At 50.0% G+C, this 25,128-nt stretch overlaps 1 protein-coding gene across 1 annotated transcript; it reads right to left on the bottom strand.

The window, feature by feature from the left end:
• Positions 1-1,057: 1,057 nt before the first annotated feature.
• LOC141742407 (transmembrane protein 151B-like) lies at positions 1,058-24,466 on the bottom strand. Its single transcript, XM_074584608.1, has 2 exons — positions 24,232-24,466; positions 1,058-4,385 (listed from the first exon to the last, which is right to left on the bottom strand). The coding sequence occupies exons 1-2, from the start codon at positions 24,319-24,321 to the stop codon at positions 2,955-2,957; spliced, it is 1,521 nt and encodes a 506-aa protein (XP_074440709.1). The 5' UTR covers positions 24,322-24,466; the 3' UTR covers positions 1,058-2,954.
• Between the last annotated feature and the right edge of the window lie 662 nt (positions 24,467-25,128).

Genomic DNA, 25,128 nt, shown 5'->3' with positions numbered 1-25,128 from the left:
TTTTGAGGACGCTGAAAATGTTAAACTGGGCATAAACTGTCTCCATTCTCTGCCCAACCCACCATAATAATGGGATTGCCAGAGCTTGTTCATGTCAGATAATACTGCTGTTTAACGTGGCTGCTTCTGAGGACCCAAATATAACTCTCCATCTTGAAATACATATGGGACCCAAACTGGCCATGCCAAGACCTTGGACATGGCATTTAAAGCCACAGGTGGCTGCAACAGCTACACAAGAAGCCTGAAACTCATCCTGCCTGTGTCTGGGCTAAGCTTGCCATAAATGAGTTATGCTGCTCATTTGGGAATTATCTTCGCTGCAGCTGAACTCTGTTCTCTTTTAATTTGTATTATGCTACCATCCCTTCCTTTCTCCTTTCTTGTCTTCCTCCCTATCACCTCCTTCGGTAAGAAACTGTGTTGAAATATTACAGCCTCTCTGTTTCGTGATGTTTCAGCCTCCTCCACCTCTTACATCTTCCATATGTGCTGGTTTTAACTTTCTGTGTGAATGAAGATAAGGACATGGAACCATATTAAAGACTTGTATTTACTTCGTCTCCAGAACACAAGTAAATCAGCGATAATTTTGAGCTTTGAGTTCAAGCTTGATCTTTTCCTAGTTCCCAAACTCTCACAGCTCTTCCTGGGGGTGGTAGGTGGCACAGTGTAGATGGGGGACTAGGACTGGGTCACTGTGGGGTGGATCTAAGTTTGGATTTTTCTGTAAATTTCAATGTTATCTGGTTTGGCCCCAGCCCAACCATAATCACTACCCCAAGCCCAAACCTGGTTCCTCCATGTGTCTGGGATGGTTATTCTTTTTTAGAGGTGATAAACTAACACATCATATGTGTTATCTGTCTTTTACGATAAATGCCAAGCTGTCAGAATGAAAATGCCACATAAATCATACATAAAGTATTTACATTAAAAAAGATCGACTCATGCGAATTTAAACAGCCTTTCTGATGGTGCCATCATTCGCAGCAGGTTAGCCAGGTATTGCCAATATTTCTATTTCTGGAGTTGAAATAAACACATCAAAACGGAGTCATCAAACCAAAAGGAAATGTATTTAACATGGTGCAACAGTCAATGCCATAAGAAATCACCATATAAGTATGCAGAGTTATATATAATCTACACATACTAATATGACTTTACAAATCTCATATTACATATAGATACACACAGAACGGACTTGGGAGGAAGCATTTGTTTCTAGCCCCTCTGGGGGCTCGGTTTCTTACCTACTTGCTGTAGGGATTGACAACACTTCGTTTTTGAAAGTGACTGTATTGCGATCGTATTGCATTCTCCTGTGAGTCACGGTGGATAACCATCTCTGCCATACACTCGACAAAATGGTACACAGCTTGCTCAGCATATGACCATCACTTGGGGGATGGAGGTTTGGCAGGTGCGAGGTCCCTGGTGGGTCCTCAGAGTGGCCATGAGCTTCTTGGGTCGGTCCCTGGCTGTCGAGGGGGTCTCTGGCTGGGTCTCTGGTCTCTGGCAGCCCACAGAGTGCAGCGATCCTCTCTGCCAGGAACAGACACCTTCTGGGTTTGGCATTGCTGGGACTAATCCGATAGCTTCTGGAAGGTGCTGCACCTGCTCTGGGGGAAGCCTTACGGGAAGAGCCTGGAGTGCCGGCAGGAGTGGCCGGTGGGGCTGGCTCTGAGCTGTGCTCCCTGCCTGGGGCTGGGGTGGCACCGCATCCTGCCTGGAAGGTGGGAAGGAGGCAGTGGGCTATGGGCCAAAAACCCTCCACAGGGCACAGGGAAAGCTGAGGGTAACGTAGAGCAGTCCTGCAACTGCTCCAATAGATGCTGCGGGTGGAAGAGCTTCCTAACAACTCCAGACTATCGGTGGGAGGATTAATACCATATTTCCCCTTCCCTCTCCAGCCTCTCTCCCCTTGTCCAGCCTGTGCTGCTTTGAGCAAGTGGGTAGGAATGAAACAACCACAAACCAGACCTATAGTCCTAAAAACAGTGGCACTAACAGGGCACTGATCTACATTACGGCTCTCAAAGATTGCTAACAGGGGTGGAGCTGGACAAGGTTAACTACAGTTGGAAACGCAGCAGTGTCTCCGCTGCAGACCAGGCAGGGCAAGGTGAGCAAAGGGCTTTTTGCTTTATTGGTGCGTGACAGTACTCCGGAAAAAAAGTCCTCAGCATTTCTCAGAGGCGTGTGTCAGCAGTCAGTGGCATTTGTGCCACGAGAACCTTATTTTTGCCCAATGGAAAGTAATTACACCCTGAAAGACATCCTCACCTGCAAAATCCCAGAAAAATTGGACAACCCAAGTAAGAAAACTGAAAAAAAAATGAAGATGAGGGTAAAGCGAGAGGAGGAGAACATGAAGAAAGGAGAGAATAAATGACAGAAGAGGAAAAAAGACTGGTGAAAATAAAATAAATAAAAAAGTGCCTTGTTTCAGGTTTGCGGGAGGTGACTCAGCGCCTGCAGATCTGAATTCTCCTTCTGACTTGACTCTGGCTGGCCGCGTGCCTTTCGCCTTGCTCTATCTGAGTTTCTTATCATGCAGGGCATCCGAAAGGGCAAATACACTGCAAAGCACAGGCTTTATAAATCCTCCAGTGGCAACAGCAGTCAAATGCTGTGACTGAAACATGAAAAAACAGACTGAGGGTGGGATGGGAGGAGAGGCAGTGAATGGAGGAGCAGAGAAAGGGTGAGGAGCGAAAGAGCAGAAGGAAGGGGGGAACAAATGACTAGGGAGACCAGTCGAAGGAGGGGGAGAAGCTCCTGGAAATGAAGTTAGCCATTGGTCGGAGTGACTGCGTCCTCTTGCAATGGCAAGGGGAAGAGCTGAAGCTTGTCCTGCCGACCTGCTGTGGAGACCAATGCTTGCAGGCTCCCCGCTGGCGGCACTTCTGCAAGCCCTGTCCCAGGGCAGAGGAGCTGAGAAAGGCCTGTCACAGAGAGGTTTCTAGACAGGAGGAGCGCCTGACATAGAAATGCCGCCCATCGTGCCCCTCCGGCCTGTGCACAATCAGGACGGGGAAGAAGCGGGCGTCATGGTAGGTCGGGGGGTTTTCGTTGACAGCCAGCTGGCTGGAGTAGGAGCAGCACTGCTCGTCCTGGCAGCCCCGGTCTGCGATGCTGCTGCTGCGGCTCCTCCAGAGGCCTGTCCTGTGGGAGCCGTGGACGCGGCAGAGGGAGAAGCGGCTGGTGTTAAGGGAGAGGCGGGAGTTGCCGCTGCAGCTGTGGAAAGCGTGGCGTGAGAAGATGGAGGAGGTGCTGGAGGCACGGTTGCAGCGTTCGCAGCCATGGGCTGTTTCGCCATATCGGCACACGGCGTAGCTGTTGTAGGCCGGGGAGTTGGCCAGGTCCATGAGCATGGCCTCCGAGTAGCTGGGGATCAGCTGCCGGTTGGTGCAGATGTGCCACTCCAGCTCGGTGCTGTCCTGCGTGGCGTCTCGGGGCATGCGGTACCGGTACAAGGGCTCCTCCACTGCCGTAGGCGCCGTGTACTCCAGGCCCAGCAGCTTCTCCACATGGTAGTGGACATAAGCAGTCCGATACTCTATGAGTACCCTGAGCGGCCACGAGATCATCAGGATAGCTGCCACCCAGAAAGCATAGTGGGACACATACCAGGGGAGGTGATCCGGGTCCCCGTAGGCCATCATAAGCTCTTTAAAGTCCACGTTTTTGAGCTGCATGCCTTCCCTCACCTCCATGTAGTCATCTAGCCCCTCGATCTCTGTGAAGAAGTGAGCCCTCTGAGTCAGGTAAGAGTTCTCAGACTCAATATTGGCAAAGCTGAAGCACTTGGTGAACCTCAGCTTGGTGGCTGTGTAGCTCTCCAGGCCCAGAAGTTCCTTGGAGATGTCCTTGTATCCACAGTGAGAGTAGTCGAACTCAGCTTCAGCCACGTGGGTGTTGACTCTCTCGTGGTAGACTTGTGTGGTGGTGTAGGCGTCACCGTTGCGGTACCGGGTCACCTGCCGGGTTCGCCGCACAAAGTGGTAGCTGATGGCCTTCCACCAGATGCACGGAGTGGCTTGCTGCATGCGGTTGATGCATTCATAGACGCTGTCCACATCCGCCTTGTACTGCAGCTCTCTCTTAACGTGGCAGTGCCAGCACTCCACCAGGTACACCACGTACAGCATAGAGAGGAAGGCCAGCGGGATATAGACATAGCCATCCGAGCACGGGCTGTCGTGGTAGATCATGGACTTGCCCTTGAAGGAGCTATCAAAGCTGAGCTTGGTGACTCGGGACAGCTGACACCAGGCCACTGCACCCAGGCAGCCATACATGAGGATGGAGAGGAGGAGGCATTTCCAGTGGGACTCTCGGCACATGCAGGCGCTCAGGGACTGCTTCACGGGGCGTTGCTTCAATCACAGTGCCAGAGAGAGGGAGAGAAAGACAAAGAGAGAGCGAGGAACCCATCAGTCACACCACTTTGCACCATGCACACGGTGACTGTTGCCTTCAAGACTGTGTCTGGCTTTGCTCTCGACTGCCGGAGGACTGAGACACCCTACTTAATATAAATGTGAATACAAACAGAAACACTGTGCCAGGGACAGAGGTCTCAGGACAAAACTCCTTCCTTGCTTCTTCCTGGCTCTGGGAAGGGAAGTTCTTTGCGCGGCAGTGACTCGCCGTGCCCGCTCCCCGGTTGGATGGGCCCCTCCGCAGGGGGTGAGACAAGTCCCCATCACCTTCTCCCTGCCTGGAGCCAGCATCATCTACGCACCCTGCCATCTTCCGAGGCTGAGAGGGTTTTGCAGCATATGAACAGGTGAAAGTGTGGGGCTGTGGACTTGCCCCTTTGCTTTGTGATTGCCCAGCACCTGGGTTCCCACATGGTGCTGCTGGGGAGGCTTGGGAGAAGCGTCCGTTGCAGGGCTGTGGCCCCACGGGTTGTGCCAGCACAAGGGGACCAGCACTTTGTGGAGCCGGAGCTGCTGCCTGACTCAGAGCTGACTCACACCCAACCCTGAAACCTACCAAGTGATTGACACCATTTTTCTTGGAGGTGAGCCATCAGGAAAATTACTAGATTCAAGTACATTTAGTTGAAAAAATTGTCAGGATTACAGCATGGTGCAGCATAGCTTCAGGCTGGTTAGAAGACTAGCTCTGACCTAGAATACCTGAAAGCTTAAGCATTGGAGCTAAGGGTGTATGCGTGAATATTTAAAACGTAGCACATCCCTCTCTTTCAAGTCCTGAAAGTTGGACTGGGAGCAGAGCCAGAGTTCGCACTCTCGTACTCCCACTGCATCCCCTGAGACGGTGTGATTGCAGCCCTTACCCTAGCCATGGCGCAGTGAATCAGCTGCATTGTCATGCTACGTTGGGCTATAATAAAAAATGCCAAATCAAGCCAAGCAGCTAGCGGAAATGGAGTTGTCTCCCTGCAAAGTGCAGCAGCAGCATGAGTTACGTTACTGGCTGGCAGCTGCCTGTCTGTAGAAAGTGTGTGAAGCAAGACCCCCCACTGCCCTGATAGGGGCTGCCTGCGTCCCTCTTGTTACTGCCATCTCCCCCCGAGCTCTGAGGAAATGACAGTGAGAAAGCAGAAACACACTGATATTCATGCATCATCATGCCCTCTGCCGAGCCTGATTTTGTGCAAAAATAGAAGCACACTGTAACTTCTTCTCCCAAGGGGCCACTTCTAATGCATCAAACTGCTCCATAGATGCCAATAGATGTTAGGTTTGGGAAATGTCTTTTCTTTCTTTCTCCCTTAGTAAAGTTCTCGCCTAGTATAGCTTTTCTCGGACCCACAGCAGTTAGGATTCCGTAAGTAATCTTCAACCAGCAAGGAATTTAAGGAGCAGCATCTTATGACTCAGGAAATAATAGCGCCTCACCACTAGGAAGAAGAGTTTACTGTCTTCTGAATGAGATGGAAGCATTGGCATTGACCCTAAGGTCAGATTTAGTACTGCTTTTTCTTTTTTTTTTTTTTTTGTCTGGAACAGAGAACCACTTCTAAGTAACTACAGAGTGGCTATTGGATTGCTGTGAGCACTGACAACTAGACTTCATGGGGTTTGGTTTTGATTTTGTAGCTTCTAATCTGACACTGTAAGTGCAGAGTAATTTTATTGATTTTAGGGAGCTACACCCGTATTCATCTGCAGGGACTAAGGGCAGAATCTGGCCCCTGATTCTTCCTGATGCATCCAGAAGGAATCTGTAAACAATTTATATTCTTATCCCGAACCATTTGTATGTGTGTATGTGTCGGAATAAAGAATAATTATTCTGGGCTGTATTCTCTTTACAGTGTCCACAATGGGTGTAGAGAAGCTAGGTGGGATATAAAGGACCCAGTACATAACTTCTCTGTAGGTAGGGCTGTGAAAAGACCTTATTATGGGTAAGAATAAGGCTGTTTTCCTTAGTCTTTTGCAGGAAACCTTGAGGAAAGCCACAAAGTGGCTTCAGGGAGTCCCCATATCAGCTGAAAAATAACTATGGGAGTTTTGGGGGTGAATCCCTGAGTCTATGTGCAGTCATGGAGAGTTTAACTTCTTGAAACTCTTGTCAAATACCCACTGCTCTGTCCCAGTGTGGTTACTGCCCCAGTGTAGGCTTCTGCTCCAGCCATACACTGTACCCCAGGTCAGAGCCCCAGGCTCTCCCGACTCATGGAAAGTCCACCAGAAAGTACTGTCTTCTATTCTTTGTCTCTTCTTGACACAGACCTGAGTTTTTAAGTGCTACAGTAACGCAAAAAATATAGACTGTAATGAAGAATTGCAAACCTCTCCCTTTTTTTTCCCGTGAAGGTCTTCTGAGGTGAAGAAAACTCTAGAAGAGAACATCTCTCTACTCCACTTACTGGGACTGTGCATATGAAAACAGCTGGGCAATATTCTAACACGGGAATTTAAGTTCACAGCCAGGTTTCCACAGGTACATCTCATGTAGAATCACAGATGGTTAACACTGTGAAGAATGCCAGTGGATCCAGCAAAAGAGGTCCAGCAGCTTTAATGTGAGTGCTTAAGTACTCCTTGTGGCTCTGGGAATCCCAATTTTTTCTAATATTTGTTGGAAGCACTGTCAGCCTGGCCCTGGGCACAGCCATGCAAGAGGGCTGTCCCACGTCAGTTAAGGCACTATTTGCCAAAGGCACTGCAATCCCCACCTTCCCTTTATTCCATTTCCCTTGACTAACAAATTCTCTGCTCTCTGCAGCTCTGTAGTCCAACTTACAACCCACAGCTTGGCTTCTGCCTGAGGGGTGATTCAACCAGCCCTGCTGGTTAGGGCTATCAGTGGCCATATCGGAGGGGGGAAATGCTTAGCTCCATGAAATGCCATCTCCCCTTTGGGGGAAGAGATGGCTCTGGTCTCACCGGTCCTGGCTGGCTCTGGGCTGGGCTGGCAGCAGCTCCGAGGCTTGCAGGTCCAACATGACATTTCTGTATGCATCCTCTGGAGACACTTCAAAAATGGTCTTCAACCCACTGCACTGGATCAGCCCAAGCTGGATTACCTTCACTATTCTCACTGCAGTCTGTAAAAAAGACAGCTCCTCTCCTCCTTGCATTAGTGAAGACATGCAGCCAAGAGAGCCCACTGCATCTCTCTGATTCACACACCTACCAGTCCAGTTCAGCAGGGCCTTCATGTTCAAAACCCTTTGGGAAAACATGATTCTTTTCTCCTGGCTCTTCTGACCCACTGTCTCATACCCTCCTTTGTTCCTAAGCAGATCCCACTCTCCGCAGGTCCTCGGTTATAAAAGGATCTCTTTTCCAGGGTCTACCCTCACAGCTGTCCCTCCTATTTCAAGTTCTGAATAGTTTCATCTGGTCTATATACCCTTATTTCTTCTTCCCTTTGCTGACATAATTATCTAACACAGTTATACTATTAGAAACACTGTTACAGCGTTTGTAAGAAAGACAAAAAATAGAACATAATTATAATAAAAGTATCAGACATTCAACAATCTAATAAGGAAATGTATCTTTCCATCTCTCTCTGCATAACAAATTCATTAATATGTTAAACCAGTGGCTCCCAGACTTTATTAATTAACATACCACCTTCTTGCAAGCATGATGTTTGTGGTACTACGTGGAATTTTCTCCTTTCCGTGCATAGTGTTTCAGATCGAAACAAGGCAAGCTTGTATTTCTGGATGAGTACAATAAATGCTTAAGGAAACTAATAATTTCCATGATAACTTCGGCCAGCCAGCGAACAGGAACTGTGTCCTTTGAGGAATGCTGCGGGATCTGTGTTGTTTGATGTGGAACAAAAGCATAACCCCTGAAAAATGTTAATAGAGAAACATAATTGAAGAAGGCAAAGACAGAGAGCCTGACAGAAAGCCAGAGCCAAACAGAGACTGTCCCAGAATAGATGGAGGCTCAGCCACCAGGTACTTTGCCTGCGAGCTAGGACTTGCGGATTTGGATCTCTAACCCAAATCAAGAGAGGCATCCTTCCTCTTCTGTTTGTTGGGGGTTTTGCTTGGGGTTTTGCTTCCAGCATTGACCTGAGAAACCTCCTGACAGAAGATTAAATGAGACACAGGTTGCCCAGAGAAGTCGTGGATGTCCCATCATCGGAAGTGTTCAAGGTCAGGTTGGGCCTTTGAACAACCTGGGGCTTTGAACAACCCAATCTAGTGCAAGATGTCCCTGCCCATGGCAGGGGAGTTGGACTAGATGATCTTTGAAGGTCCCTCCCGACCCAAATGGTTCTGTGACTATACAACCACTTCTGTGAAGAGGGATGGCTTTGCCAAATCAAATGTTTCACCGAAAAGGTCCCAAACAGCTCCAACGACAGTACAAATTGTAAAAATCTCACGTTTTGGATTAAATACTGTGAAGAAGCACAGCCAAGCTGTCAGTATTATTGTGTATGAATTTCAAGTTGTGTTAAAAACACATGCTATAAATAACTTGCTATGCTCTGGTATGCTGCTGAACAGCTTTCAGAGGCCTCCCTTCTCATCACACCTGATTGGATTGGAAGCTCCTGCTACCTCTTACCCAAACTATCCATCATCACAAGCCAAAATTCACTTTACTCTTCCACACAGAAAAACAGCAACAAACAAATATTTCCCAAATTCTTTAGTAGATCTCAGCATGAATGAGGAAAATACCATGGGAAAGAGGTGACACGTGTGGGGAGGACTGGGGGTACCTCTGCTGGGGGCCTTACGGAGAGGGACAAGGGTTGGGGACAGCCCTGCACTGAGCTCCACAGTGCTTGCAGCACTGCTCCAAGTTTGCGTTGGGTTTTTTTTTGCCTGTCATTTCCAGAAAGCTCAGGAAGAGGGGAGGATCTGTGTACCACAGCTCCACGTCCTCCCATGGTCTGTTTTCTGTCTGGTGGCGTGGAGCCTTCCGAGACGCTAAATGATAGATGCTATTTAATTTGTTACCGCAGTTCCTGGAAAATAGTCTGGAAAGCCCTAGCTGCCAATGGAGAACTGGAATTTCAACTGACACCTGTAGCAGACAGGAGTTTCCAGGCTGGCAACATTTGGATTATTTCTCTTTCAAGAAAGTTCTGTGCAAAACTTAGTTTGCAAATGACAAAACATCCAGGCAGTGGCTGAAAGGGCAATTGCCTTCAAAGACACCCTCTGATGGCAGATACCCAAGATCAAAAGCAGGTATGCAAGGACTGGTGTGGAGCCTCCCTTGCACAGGCACACCCACCCCACGCTCGTCCTGGCTCAAGAGCAGCCAGGTCAGGTTCTGGCTGCAGCAACTGTAATTAAAATCATTAAAGCATGCTCTGTGTTGTAGCAGCATGCAGATTTGGGCTGCTAATCTCCCCCAGTGCAAAGGGGTGGAGAGAGAGCGGAGGGGGAGTGCACAGCCTGGCACATCCCCCTCTTAGCAGCTGGAGCCGAGCGTGCTCTGGTGGCAAGAGCAAGGGACTGGTGGCCAGGGTTTCAGCTCTCTGACCCATCCCTTGACTCCTTACAAGCAACCAGAATTAAGACATGGGCAGGTAAGTTGTAGCTGGTAACCGTTCTAAGTGAGCCTGCAAGTAACTTCCTTGTGGGTGGCAAGAATGCAAAAAATTACCTCTCCTCAAACCCCGATTTCACCTTAAAAAGCAAAGACTGATGTTGAAATGCAAAACTGATGTTGGAAAACCAGAACAACATATTTTTGGGTGCGCAAATTGTGCTTGTGTCTCTAGGTCCCTTCCTCTTGATGGGTACATAAGGACTACCGAATTTCCCAGGACACTGGTCGAGGTGGTGTGGCTGTTCCTGTTCTTCCAAATGAACCCCCCCATTAGCAGGAGGAGGAAGGGCCATGCTCAGAGAAGCCCAGGCTGCTTCCAGCAGCCCAGGTTTTTGGGTGCCTAACCTGAAACTCTGATGCCTCTGTTTTACCAGTGATGGCCCGCTGCTTTTGCTGACCTCTGGATATGAGCATGTCTAGTCGCAGGACTCGCCCACTAGCAACATGGCTGTCCCTCGGTGATGGTGGGGATCCTTATGATATAGTAAACAGCCAGACGGTTCCTTAGCACTTACAGATAGTCACAGCAATTTCTCCTCTCAACTTTGCAAGGCTGTTCTGCGTCAGGAAGGTTCAGCTTCTACTACAACACAAACTACATTTACACCTTAAGACTGGGAGACACTACACCTTCTCCCCATAGCTCCTGTATCTCACAGGCAATGCAATTTCACTCTACAGTCCTATGTACAGCCCAGTTACTAGTGGTTGGTAAAAGCTCATCCTCCATGAAGACACTCTGCTTTAAGTGATAGACTAAAAGAAATGAAGCACCTGCAATCCCCTTTGTAATTTGTTCTGGTGATGATATTTTACTGCCATTGTAGTTTTGCCTCACTTCAGCGCCCATTCATGGCAGTGGGGGATGCCCATTCTCTGGGTGATGAAAGACTCCTTTCATGTGTGCCTTCTCTCTCTGAAGATGCTTCTTCATTCTAATTATGACACCTCTCAGCCTTCTTTTTGACAATTTAAATGGGTCAAGGTCTTGAAGTCCTTCACTGCACAGCCCTTTTCCTAGCTCTTTTTGGTCCTCTGCTCTCTCTCCAGCATCTTAAGATCCTTCCTAAATGTGCACCCTGCCAGTGGATACAGGACTTCAACACATTTCATTGGCACCCTACTAAAACATAAAATACCTCCCATTCCCACTCATTTCCCCTTTTTACTGTCTCCAAGAGTTGTATCAGTAGATTTTTGCCCAGCACCACCCTGGGAGTTCATGTTCAGCCATTCACCTGCCTTGCTCTCAGGTATTTTTTGAGTCACTGTTTCTGAGGACAGCTGAAGGGTTGGCTGCAGTCTCCACCCTGAAATGTGTACTTCAGATTTGTCTTTGGATCGAATAATGAAATTATCAAATGAAGCAGATCCCTCTGTAGGACTGTGCTCATCTCATCATTACAGACCAGCCTGCTAATGTTTGTGCCAACTGTGAATGTTACCAGCAGTGATTTTATGCTTAATTCCAGTGGATAGTGTCAAATACGGTAATTATTCCTGCAGAACTCTGCCAACCTAATGGCTAAATACCCCATTAACTTATACAAGACAACTGTCTTCACAAAGCTAAGTGTCAGTCATAAAAACAAGGCTGTGGGCATTATGTGGACACCAAGGTGCTCCTCACACTTCCAGTGCTCACTGCCAGGAGTCATCCCGCGTGCAGGTCTAGATACAATACTAAGAGAAACCCTCCCAAAGCTTCAGTGGAGCACATTATCACCTAGCTTGCTGTATGCTCTTCATCAGTAGCTGTATTTTACTCCAAAAGTATGGCAGTGTGGGCTTGAAGCATCTCTTCTTTTTCTAGATGCCTCAGTACTGTGGCATGCAGCTGGTTACGGTGACAATGATAAACCTCTCATTTTGTCCACCTCTGATTTTGACTGGCAAAATAAATTTGAACCGAAAGTTGCCAAACTCCCCAACAGGTGGGGAGAAATAGTCTGCAAAGTCCAAAGGATATGGACCCGTCTATTTTGGAGTTACAGTCTTTAAAATTTTGATATATAATTTTGCCTTATGTTTACTATTTCTCCATAGCTCCCTATTGACAATATGGCTTTTTCCTCTTCTGTCAGACTTCACGCTTCAGTCTCCTTCAAAACCCCAGCATGAGCTGTAAAAGCAGAAAATATGCTGCCACAGCATGAATTTATTCTAATGTTCGGTTTGTTGACAGTTCAGGGCCCAAGTTTGACTCTCCGTGTCTGGTTCGCAGCCAGATATCTGGGTTCCCCAATTTCAAAAGCATTAAAATTCTCCTTCAGGGAAATCATGCCAAAAATGTTTCCTTTCCTTTTAAACCCCTTGTGTAAATGTGTTTGCCCTTGGTGGCTGACCTCAAGAGCTGCAATTTTGCTGAAGCAAAATGCTATCATGTCTAGAATGAAAGAATGAGAGAAAATGGAGGGTAGCGAAGATGTGGCCCGAATAGAAATAGAGAAATGAGGGGGAAACACGGGGGGTGGTAAGAGGTGGAGAGAAAGGATAGCCTAGACATGCTCCAAATGCCAGTGCCACCAAGGCAGGAGAAGGGCTCTGGTAGGTGGCGATGGAGACCAGACAGCCGGGGCAGGGGCAGGAGGGAATCAGACCCAGAGAAAGGACCTGGGCAAGGATCAAATGGGGGAAACGCGCAACCTGACAGCACCAAAGCATCATATGAGCCAGCAGTCCTCCTGGCCCATCTATGACCTGGAGAGCAGTACTCCTAAACGGCTGCTTTCTTGGCACTGGGAACTTCTCCAAAAAACAAATCTATGCCCTTATCTTCTCCCCACAGCCTGGGGGGTGGGATAAGGTTGTGCTACATTGGGGCAGAGATTCCCACAGAAGCGACAGTGCGTTGCAGGGCTGAGGGTGCAGCTGTGTCTCAGGGAGATGTGCAGCATCACAGCGTGCTCCTGCTCTCCGTCAAGACTTGGCTTCGGGGCTACAGGGTGGCTTTATCACTGTCTTTGGCAACAAAATGACTCCACAGCTCAGGATTACTCATGTGAGCAAAGCGTCAATCTTATATTTTTCTTTATTTTTTCTTGTTTCTTTAGCAAGAACAAGCTTCCTATCCATGGGGAAAAAAAAGAGTGGGGGAAAGACTGACATAGGACTGGAAGAAAAGAAATAAAAGTAGAGAAGCAAGAAGAAAAAAAAACATGGATAAACTAACGCCAGTCACAATTTCATTTGCCTCTGAGGATTTATAGAAGTGATGAATATATTCCAATGAGATATATGAAAGGGAAAGAATAATCAATAACCACAAGTCACACACTTTGGCAAGTGGTGACCTGCCTGGATGAAAGCAGATTTTTGTCTCTATCTATGAGACCTCTTCTATCTTGATCAAGAGAGAGCAATGAAAAATGCTCCACCTCCTAACAGACACGGCAGGACATAACACAGAAAGGACCACTGAGTGAGTCCTTGCTAGGCAAGCCCTAGGCTGTGCTGTTAACCATAACTGAGGTGAGCCCTGACACCAACCTCTGGTGCTAAGAAAGGCTTTGCTATTTGTGCAGCAGACAGGGATGATGTAAGAAGAGCAAGGAGATCTCTACCCCCCTTCCCCAAGCAGCCACGACAGACGTGGGTGCAGAAATCATCTTCCAGCTCCTGAGGTAATCCTGGTGAAAGACTGGCCAAAGAAGTCTGGGGTGACCAGGGAGAAGACAACTGCAGGAGAAGAGTCAGAGTACAGGCTCTTATTGCGTTCCACGCCCAAATGAACTCCTAGGTCAGATACTCATTAGTATGGTGAGGAAGGAGCCTGCAGGGCTGTGGTAAACCAGACATTGGTGTATGATGGGCAGAAGTACTCCTCCACCATGTGACCCAATCTGGGCTCCGCATGGGGCATTGATAATAAGGCCTGGTGAGGGAAAAGGGAGATATTACAACAGTCACCTCATAAATCCCCTCCTGGGGAGCCTGAAAAAAATCCCTCCTGCTATCCATCTTGAACGGCAAGAAGCCCATTACTGGCTCATGCTGAGCCAGTAGCAAGTGCTCTCAGCATGGCTGCCAGCACGGAGAGAAAGAGAAATATAAGGGATGGAAGGCAACAGAAAAAATCCGTTTTGCATCAAAGAGAATTTTCCCCCAGTCCTTGAACACGTAGCACATTGTTTGCTGCGCGTATGTTTTGGATGCACCGTTTGTTCTTCTGCCACGAAACCTTCTGTGAGAATGAAAACTTCCTGCAAGCGGGGGCCATGACGTCAATGACAAGCAGAAACGATGTTACTTGGTTTATAAAGAATAACCTGCATGCACTCCACGTGTTTGTAGCATCACTGACTCAGGCATTCACTTCAGCAGTTGCTCTCCTGTGGTGAGCACAGATCGCTTGGTTTCTTGTTTAAGTCACTGCAGAGATTTAATCTCCTCCTTCCATCGATGGAGATGTCAGAGGGAACGTCTCAGGGTGGGAAGGTGCACAAAATCGTAGCATTAATTTCTCACCCCAGCAGAGCCTATCGCAGGAAAAGACAAACTATGAAAAGGCACAAATCTTGCTGACTTACACAAATTTCAGATGCTAGGACCCCCCCCCGCCCCCCGAAGTACCATACAAAGACAGCCTGTTATTTCGCACCATGAATTCAAGCCACCATCTGGAGACGAGGAAAGCAGAGGTCAGGACAGAAGAAGCCTCCAGTCCTCTAAAATGTCAGATTCAGCAGTAGCTCTTGCAGGATACTTTTGCGTTCTTCAAGCAGAAATAAAGGAAATCCCAGAAAAGAAATACATTTGGATCCCAGACAATATATATGCTGCATGATGCAGCAGGATGGGAAAGGTGCTCACTAAAATACAAGGGTAGGTATGTGAGTGGTGTGAGAAATTTGGGCCAAGCCACATCTGCTGGTGATGCTCCCACACGCTGCACCAAGGAAAGTCGTGCAGTTGCATCTTCAGTGCCAAAGAACCTAGCAACAAAGTGGTCACCATTTGCAAAAGAGAAATCAGAGCTATTTTCATGGCAGCTTCCTACATGCTCACAAAAAAACTACAGTAACAAATTTATCCCTTTTCCCCCCAAATTGCTGACGTTGCTGCCACTGGCTTTCAACTCAGCAGCCACACAAAGAGCACATTCTGGGGGCAGAGGATTTTTCCCAGTAATGTCAATGCTGGTAATGAGTTCATCAGGAAAGAAAAGCTGGGAGAAGAGTTGTCTCAGAGCAAGTGAGTAGCTCCAATAACAGTTTTTTTCCCTGCACTTTAAGCATACCCATCAGACTTAGCTCATATTACCCACTCCCCCATCTTGAATATCACTGGTTCCTAGTAGACACAGGATGAATTTTACAGGTATAACAACATGGTTTACCTCAACACTTATCAGTCAACCAATAAAAGCATCACATATCCTCAGGAAAGCTCCTGGGATGCAGTTCCCAGCAACAGCCAGATTAGCGAGACTGAATCATTGGCATGAGCCATAGCTGTGCCGCTCGGTGTTTTGCAGCTTGCCTCATGCCTAGCTGGCCACTTGCCCCCCACTGCATAGAGGTTTCTGGGCAGGTGCCCTTGCCCCTGCTCCTGCACTGCAGGGAGCTCCTGGAAGGGCTGAGGGCAGCATCCGTCTGTCCGTCCATCCCACAGCTGCAGGGCGGAGTGATCCTCACCTGGGCAGGAGCAGGCTCCAGCGTGCTCCAGTCTGTGAAAGCCAGACACAGCTCCCTGCACCCTTGGGCAAGCTGCAGGCAACAGAAAGGAACCACAGCCCCAGGGGACCAGCTAGGTGGAACTTGCTGACGGCACTGGTGTTACCAGCGGCTTTGCTGACATGAAGGGAAAACGGGCATCGGCCAAGGGAAAACAGGAGGGCTGGTGGGACCAGCTCCCATTGCTTCAGTCTGGGATGGATGGGAACAGCAGGGAGGGGAGAAGGGGACAGTAGCTAGCTGCCAGCTTCTATGTGCTTGACAAAGTCCCAGTTGGGTTCAACAGGAATCCCGTAACACCTACTTCGCACCCACCTTTGCTCATGAGACGCAGCTCCTAGGGAGTGGGGGGGAGAAGCAAGCAGCCAGAAGATACTGGTGGTCCTTGAGCAGGTGTATTTTCTTCTGTGCTGTGCAAACAAGCAGCCTGCAGCAGTGGGTGTCAGAGCCATAGTTCAGTGGTGTACTAAAGCTCATCCCTTCCCAGTCATGGGTCACTAGGGTCGCAGGTGCTCTCCCCATCCTTGAAGAGTGCACGTCCTGTGCTTTAGTGTTCTCACCACTGCCACAGGTCCTGTGTGCCCTGCCCAACCTTCCCTGTCTCAACACGGGGAAGTGAGGGACTGACCTGGAGCCAGGCTGGACAACAGCCACAGACCAGCTTCCCTGGGGGTGAAAGCAGGGAGCCGGGAGGAGGCAGCCTTGTGAGGAGGAAGCCTGAGGAGTCTTAGTTCCTCACCAGCTATTTGCAGCCTGGTTGTTGAATGCCTCTGTTTAGAACTTTGCAAATGAGAAAAGTAGTTCATTATTGTTATTAATAGCATTTAGTCTTTGCTTACTCTGAAGGAACACTTTGAGATTAAATGGGGTATAAAAACATCTCTCAAGTCATCAGAAGAAACGTGATCCGGGACTGATCCAAGCTCCAGTGAAGTCAGGGGAAGTCTTTCAAAGTGAACTGTGAATCAAGCTTTGTCAATAACAATGAGGTTTTATTTTTATTCTCACTTTTTTGCAAAGCCGTCCTTTTGCCTAGTAAAACCTGGACAAGGTGGCTCTGTGATTTGACCTCTCAACCTCCAGCCTTCCCATTTCCCGCGTGTGACCTCCCAGTTGGAGCCAGCCAGCCACACTTCAGCAGAGGACCTGCTAGCCCCGCGGTGCTGGGCTGGTGCGGCTCAGGCTGCGGCCACGCCAGGTCCCTTGCACTGCTGAGCTCATCATCCCTCACAGTAACACCCAGCCACTGCTCGGGCTTCAGCGACTCTGTCAGATTTGGGGAGTGTGTTTCCCCCTCTCTGCATCTTTTTGAACACAGCTGGGACCTCAGTGCCATCAGCTGTTTTTCATGATGGTGCTTCTGTTAAGATGAGATAGCATCCCAGCAGCTAATGCTTCCCTGTGAGAAAAGAAGGTTCATCATAAATACCACTTCTCTCTCCCTCTTGCTTCTCTCTCTGTGACACATTCTGCAACAACATGTGACAGCACAGCAGGTGAAAACTTCACTGGAAATTCATTTAAACACCTAATGGTTAAAAGGGATCCTGGGAGCCAGGACACCTGGATTTTATTTCTTGACTTGACTTTGACCCATGGCACGGTTTCAGCACACCATTTTATACCTCCTGAAGACACTGAAAAAATAGCATTTATAAAGTGCTTTCACACGAGCATTGCAGCAGCACTCTCCAGGAAGACGTCTCATCTGCATGTGAGCTGTCACATCCCGCAACTCAGAGTACCAGCTGGTGGGAATCGGGGAATTTAGCTCCTACCCTGGCCTGCTGACAGACAGTCCCCTGCAGAGGACCATGGCACACCTCAGGCCTGCAGACAGACTGTCATTCCTACCCTTTTAACACATGCCCTCACTACCCCCTACCTCCACCAGGCACTGGCACTTCTGGCTGGCCACCTCACCTCCAGGGAGACACGAGGGGATTGTTCTCCATCTGTTTGGTCCTCAGAGAGACCCCCATACTGGCAGGACCCTACTGGCAGATGCTACCACCCCAGCCTCATGGTGCTTGGTGCTCTCCCTGCCCATCGCAGGGTAGAGGAGATGGCACGGCTTGTGCCTGATGGCACTCAGGCTCTTCTAGCTCGTGTCGTGCAGGACACACCATGCTGGTTTGCAAGAGCTGCTCAAAGCAAGATGCCGATGCCTCATGTTGAATCACTTTTGTTACCACACTAACTGAATGCTGTACTCCACAATTCCCAGTCCAGCTCCTAAGGGCAATCAATCACATGGGTATGAAGATGGCCTCCAGTCATAGATGCGTGGCCACAAATCACTTCTTTCCCGCAAATAAGCTGTGACCTGTAGAAGTCTCTGACTGAGACCATCCTCTTCCCTGGTAAGGTCAAGTTATGCAGACTTCACATTTGCAAGTCACCATTACCTACTGTCAGCTTCCTTGCCAGGAGCGTGACACTTTGTGATCTGCTCTCTGCCCTTTGCTGTCAGCTTCCACCGGTCCCTGTTCTCACCAGCCAGCTGTTTCCAGCTGTTTCCAGCCCATGTCTTCCCTGTATTACCAGCCTTTCCTTAACCAGGCTTCTGCTGGATGGATGCTGAACACGGATGTGCTGTATAGAAGCGGTGCTATGTGTGAGCCGGGATTGCCTTTACATTATTCACCTGATGAAAAGTCACAGAAGTCAAAAGCTCAGGCGTTTTGTGGGGTGTAAGCCCCTCCGTCCTCTCGCGGTGGCACACGTGGCACTGTGAGAGCGGCTGCCAGGTACACCAGACACCGCTTCACAACCTTAACTCCATTCTGGGAAGGCTGCCAGCCTCCCGGTGCTATGGAGCTGCCGGTGCCTCATGCAGCCAGGCTCCTCCAGCTTCCCACTCGCCATCTGTCCTGCTCATTTCAGGCACTTCTCCTCCTTGCTTCTGCCGCCGCCGATGAGATGCGGTGTGGGCAGAGCGGTCGGCACTCAGGGAGGAGCCGGCATGGGCAGCTCTCAGAGGCAGCCTCTACCCCTGACCTGCGCTGTGGGCTCCTGATGGCAGAGACCCTGCCAGCTCTGCTGCAGGCAGCATCCCCGCTCTAACACCTCGTCGGCCATTCTGTGCAAAGCTGCTTAGTTAGAAAAGTTTTCTTAGTTAGAAAAGTTTTGGGTAGTTAAAAAAGCCATTATAGCAACTGACCTCAACAAAGTTTCACTGGGTGCTATTTTTAACTTTGTGGTTCTTTTAAACTCAGAGGAGCCTGATGAATGATTAGTCTAAAAGTGAACTATATTTCCCGTGATTAGAACTTAAAAACTAATTAACAACTTAAACACGCTTTTCCAAAAAGTAGAACTCCTGCTCTACGTGAAAAATCAAACACAGCCTTATCTATATTGTCACGACTGTGTCACTGTAACAACTGAAAGGGCCTTATAGTGCTGACGATAGCTTGGCAGCCACTACTTTTGGTGTTAACTCACTACCATGTGTTAGGACACACCTAGAAACAAGTATGGACTACTTGCGGACATTTCACTCTTTTTAATCTCCGTTTCCACAGTGTTCCTGGTCACTGGCAATGACTTGAGCTGTTTTCTTCCAAGGCATAGAAACAGATGAGAGGAAGCCTCCCGCTCTGTTCCCAGGGAGAAGATACCTCCTACCTCACTCTTGCAATGGCTTGCACTGATTGAAAAGCATCCTTGGTCTCTGCACTTCCCTTCTGGCAGGAGATCATCCTCTGGGGTCTCTGAAGTGAGAAAGGGAGAACAAGCAGAGTATTTGGGGCTTCAAAAAAGTGTGCAGGCCCATTGCTTTTCCACTGGTATCACGTGACTGTCTGTCCACCTGAGAGAACAGCATTAGAACCCAGCTCTGGAGGGGACCTACCACCGAGTCACCTAGTTTCTCCTTCTCCTGCGAGGCAACATCTACATACTTAACAGCTATTTGCCTAAATTGTCCTTATAACCCTCCAATGGCAGAGCTCCATGAGCTCCCCTGTCACTCCAGCCCAGTACTCCATTGACGAAATTCCCAAGCTGGAGGGAATTGGGAAAGTCAGCCAGAAGGAGCAACTCCCTTCAGTCTCAGCCACGGCAGCGAGGGAGCACTATCTGTCAGAGAGGACGGAAGACTTTGCCTGTAGAAGCTCACGCAGCTGGAGCCCCGGCTGCCCTTCAGAGCTCAGACACATCCATTTGATGTTTCCTATCTATTTTTTTTAAACTCTCGACAGCTTCTCGTGTGAAGTGCAGAGAAGACAGCCAACTTCAGGGCACCAAGAACAGACACGTGATCAGAAGGTAAAGTGGGACAACGAAAAGAACAAAAGCAGAAAAAAGAAGCGATGCCTCAGCATGGATTTTCTTGTGACAGGATCTGCAATGCAAATATTCCCTGGAACTGCAGGATCATGAAAAAATGCCTTCCAGTTCCTCTGATGCCACTACTGCTGGACCTTTTCCTTTGTCTCTATGAGAGGGACCATTTAGATCAAGGAATGAGGTGCACCCCTTGGTTTATGCTGGCTGAATGAACGGGCAGGAGCAGTAGAAAGGGGCTTGTCCTGTTTGACCCCCAAACAAGAAGGGGAATATCATGCACTACATAAAAAATAACTATTCAGTCATACTTGCTTGGGATGGTGACAGTCTTCCAACAGGCTAACCAGCAGCTATCATTATTAGTTAGCTGAGCAGGTCTTTTGCAAGAGGTTTGGAAGAGCTGAGGGGAAGGAAAAGCGGAGCTTCCTCAGGAGCCACATCTCACGTCTCCTGCTCTCCTCTGGGCAGTGCCCATTGGGTCAGTGTCCTGCGCAGCTCTTGGAGGGGAGCTTCACATGGGAAATAGCCCCCCTCTGGCGACTGGTACCCAATGGTCCCATGGCAAGGAACAACATTAACCTCCATCACAGGCCCCACGCCCTCTCTCCTCTCCACCCCCTGCTCCTGGGTTCATTTCTCTTGAGCACAGAAGTCTCAGGGATGGCAACAAGCCTCTAGAGGAAGAGGAGCTCATCAGAGAGGCAGTGGGGAGCAAACAGAGTCCTGCAGATCTGCAAGGGAAAGAGGTTCATCAGACCATGGGGATCTGCTGGTGAGGAAGGTGTACCTACAGCAGACCTGATAAACCTGAGAGGGTCTCCTGCCTCGCCCCCTCCGCCACCTCTCAGCCCCACGAGTATGCCTCAACCCATAGATGGGGACAATTTAAAGCTACTCGGTCTAAGTTCTAAAGGGCTTTATGCCTGATGTTTTCAATGCCGTAAAATAAGCCTTGACAAGTAAAATAAATATGTTTGACATTCATACTGGGGGAAAGGGATAAAAAAGCCAGAAAATTAAATGGAGTTAATCTCTCAAGTAGAGGATATCTCTCCAGTGGCATGCTTAAGAGGAAAGGACCCAGCTATCTTTTGACCTGACAGTGTGTAAAGCTGTAGCCTGCAAACAACCCGTATATTTTCTTAACTTGTAACATGCCTTGGTGCTGTTGTGACCACAAACATCACTTTTGAAACAAACTCGCTGTAGCATTTTGCATTGGCAGTACGAGGCGGATGAGACAGTTTTCAGTGCCCTCTCTCTTCTGCAACATCTCCATCAGTGAGCTGATGACCATGAGTTTCAGGAACATCACCCCATGAGGCTTTCCCCCTTTTATGTAAATAGCTTAACTGATTACATTACGTCACGCCCAATTAAAGTTCTTACATATGGAAGAGAAGATAAAACCGGGCATGGCCAACTGCTGTTTGACTCTGCTGGTACAGACAAGACAAATACGTATTTCAAAATGTCAAGTGGCTGCTTTCAGCTTTCTTCAGTGATTACTTGGCTACGGTAGCAAATAAACAATGTTTGTACTCACCAGCTTCAATTTGCTGAAAAAGAAAAACAGTTTCCAACTAAGTTTTAAAGATTCAAATATTTAAGACCATTTCGAGATTGAGGTGTAAATTGGCAGAAATGCAGAAAAGTCCCTACCGACTCTTCAGCGTAGGTGTAGGCTGTCACAGTAATAACTAAGAGAAGAAAACCCACCAGCCCATAGCTTAACCAGGGCAGTACAGAGCAGCAGGTTCTGCTGCCTCTGGGAGGAAAGAAAAGGCAAATACGTCGAACCAATCTACAGCAATAACTGCTGAAACATTTGGAAAAACCTGTCCTTTGTATTCCCTCCCCTCAAAGATCTTGATTGTTTTTTGCAAGAGTTGATGGAATGGTAAAATCCTACACCACCACCAAAAGCACGGCTGTTCCAGATCATCCAGCCTGAGCAATGGGTATTTCAACAGAAAAAGCCCTAACCAGACTACTGGCAGCTAATCCAAGGGCCTGCTCTGACATTCAGCAAAGTCATCAGTAAACCTAAGTGGCCCTTGGCAGAAGAGGACGAGGGCCGCGGCAGGTAAGCAAACTGCCTCTCTCCTTCTTGCTCCGCAGCTGCACTGTCCTGCTTTCAAGAAAAAAGACTTCAGACACATTCTCTATTACCAGCTCAGGGTTTTATCTCATATTGATTTATTACCTAATTAAGGCAATTTTTAGTTACTGTTAAGATTTAAGCCCATGCATTTGATCTAAGTGAAATCCATAAATGACAAGACTAATAGAGAAGCCCATGAAATGCCCATTTAATACTGGGCATTTAAATGCAACTGCAGGTCCAAGCACAAAAAGACTATTTACATGGACACGGAGAAAGCATGAGGAAAAGACCAATATTGTAGGACTGCAGTCTTAAGATATCACTGTTAGAGGCATTTGAGATATAGACTCAAATGTGCAAATGTTTGTGTTGGAACAGAAGAAAAACTGAGAACAGGATGAGTGAAGCAAGATATAATGTGCTTAGCAGAGAGAGAGATCAAGTGCTCTCATGTCTGGAAATGGCTTGGATGTTTTTATGGTGGACTTGATATATTGGAAAGCCTTCTGTAGCTCCTGGTCATAGACCAAATAAATCAAAAAAACCCTTCCAGCATTAACCATCTATTGATCTTCTGCAGGGCTATAATTACATTGGGGAGCTCTACCGTTGGAACAGCAGCTGTATCCTGGATCCAGCCACAGCTCTTTGCGGTGAACCATGTCACAGGTGTTTAAAAAGCAATTATACAGGAGAAAACCCTAATTTTCACCAACGGAGGACAGTTTTTTCAACCTGAGCTGCAAAGTCAATTTTCTATTACAGGTACTTTAACAACTGCTGTTTGGTTTTAGCCTAAGTATACTGCAGCTTCACGTCGGCTTTGTTGAGGCTACTGGATTTTGAGTACAGGACCACGAGACTGTTGATGAGCCACAGAACCCGTTAGCAAAAGCTTTAAGCAGACTAACTGCACACAGCAATGTTCCAGGGTTGCTTTCACTTCTGTTTTCAGTTTTCTCTGCCTGCTTTAAGGCTGCTCTCTGCATCCCTAGGAGCAGGTACAGTTGTTTTTAACTCCGTATTATGAAGAAACTTCAGTCACTTCCATGATTTGCACATGGATTACACGATGTACATGGCAGACCTGTCAAAACAGTTGGGAGCAAAGGAGCAAAGGCTGCATTAGGCATAGAAGAAAATCTCAGGCATTCCTGATACAGGAGACTGCTGTCCTGAATGTGCAGGATTGTACGTGCATTGTCACTTACTGCCACAAAGCCCTGCAGTTCTGTCTGACCAATGCCTTGTGGCTCAGGATTTTTTGTGTCAACCCTCAGACACATCCGTCATTCCCTCCCTATGATGCGCAAGGCCACAGTAAGCACTTCCCAGCTGATCTGAAGAAACAAACTGAGCCGTATTTTCTACAGTGTTTTCCATCGCAGATTAGGCAACAGGAGTGCCTAGGCCCCAGGGGACCAGGAGAGGGATGACCTCCTCCTTTGGCCCAAAACACTTGAAAGCCCCCAAGCCCCGGCTGCAAACCCCTTCTCAGGCTCCATGTGCCCCTCCTGCCACTTACACCAGCGCCTCGCAGAGCTCCAGTTTTCGAGACCATTTCGAAAGTCCCAGGGCAGCAGCAGGCTCTCCTACGCCAAAACCCAAGGGGCATATTCACCCCAACTTCCACTGGCCACGGTCCCTTCCGCCCACCACTGCACCGTCTCGGTGCAGAGCCGCTGGCCGAGGGGTCGAGCCGCCGCCCCGAGCCCGGCACCGGGCGCCGGGCCCACGTCGGTAAAACCCCGCAGCCAGCGGCCGCCCGGAGGGCTCCGGGTGGCGGCGGGGGCAGGGGTGTCCCGCCGGCGGCCCCGGCACCGCAGAGCGCGGCAGGGTACCGCACCGCGCACCGCACCGCGGCGGCTGGCGGCCGCCCCCGCGGCGCGGCTGCAGGTAGCCGGGCGTGCGGACGGGCGGTGGCTGGCTCCCCCCACCCAGCTCCGCAGACACCTCCAGCCGGGGCACCCTCCTCCCGCCGCGGCTCTCCGGTTCCTCCCCACGCCCGCCCCTCGTCCGCATCCCCGCGGCGGGGCTGCCTTTGCCCTCACCCCCCCCCCGCGGCTCCGGTTCCCCCGGTCCCCCCGGCCCGGCCCGGGGTGGGGCGGGCGCCCCCGCCGCCGCTCACCTCCTCCCGCACGGCGGCGGCGGCCGCCGGCGCAGGGGTGCTGCCCGGCCCGCTCTCAGCAGCCGCCTCGGCTTCCCCCTCCGAGGACATCCTTGGCCATCACCGGCGGCGGCGGCGGCGGCGGGGGCTGCGGGGCCCCGAGACGGCGGTGCCCCCCGCGGGCCGCCCCCCCGCGCCGGGGCCGGGGCGAGCCGCCCCCCGCGCCCAGGGCCGCCCCGCCGGGTGCTCCCGGCTGCCTCCACCATCCCAGGCAGGCGGGCAGGGAGGGAGGGAGGGAGGCGGCGGAGGGGAGGAGAGAAAGACGAGGCGGAGGGGGGGTGCCCCTGCCGCTCCCGGCCCCCCTAAGTGGGCAGGCGACCGCCCGGCGGCTCCCGGCGCGCCTCTGCGGGAGGCTGGGAGCTGCGGGGTGCGCCCTCCCCCTCCCAGGGGACGCCCTCCCAAACCCCTACCCTCCCCGGGGAACCCTTTTCCTCCCCTTCCCAGCGGTGCCCCTTCCTGCCCTTATCCCCGGGGTGCCCACTCTCGTCTTCTTTTCTGGGTGAGCTTCGCCGACACCCCCCCCGCCCCGGGATGCGCTGCCCACCTCTCCCACCCCCGGGGTGCACCCCCGCCGCCGGCCGCCCTCTCTCAGCGCATCTTCACGCCCTCAGCCCCGGCCACCTCTCCCGCCTTTCCCCAGAGCCCGCACCTCGCCCGGGCTGGCGGCGGCACCCCCGGCGGGACGCGGCACAGCAGCAGCAGGAGGAGGAGGAGGAGGAGGAGGAGGAAGGCTGCCCCAGGGGAGCGCTCCCGCACGGAGCAGCCAGACAAACTTGCCCGCCGCCACCGGGAGCAGAGGGCGACGTTGCCGGGACGGAGCCCTGAGGCTGTCCCGGCCCCTCGAGGCTGAGACGGGGA

The sequence above is a fragment of the Larus michahellis genome, chromosome 4, assembly GCF_964199755.1.
Source record: "Larus michahellis chromosome 4, bLarMic1.1, whole genome shotgun sequence".
In the NCBI taxonomy this organism is placed as follows: Eukaryota; Metazoa; Chordata; class Aves; order Charadriiformes; family Laridae; genus Larus; species Larus michahellis.
This window is presented reverse-complemented; position numbering and strand designations above follow the sequence as displayed.

Excerpts from the sequence above, each read along its gene's own strand:
- LOC141742407 (XM_074584608.1), bottom strand. The coding sequence starts at position 24,321 with ATGTCCTCGGAGGGGGAAGCCGAGGCGGCTGCTGAGAGCGGGCCGGGC. Across the intron at positions 4,386-24,231 it reads CCGCCGCCGTGCGGGAGGAG|CAACGCCCCGTGAAGCAGTC; the intron begins GTGAGCGGCGGC and ends CTGTGATTGAAG.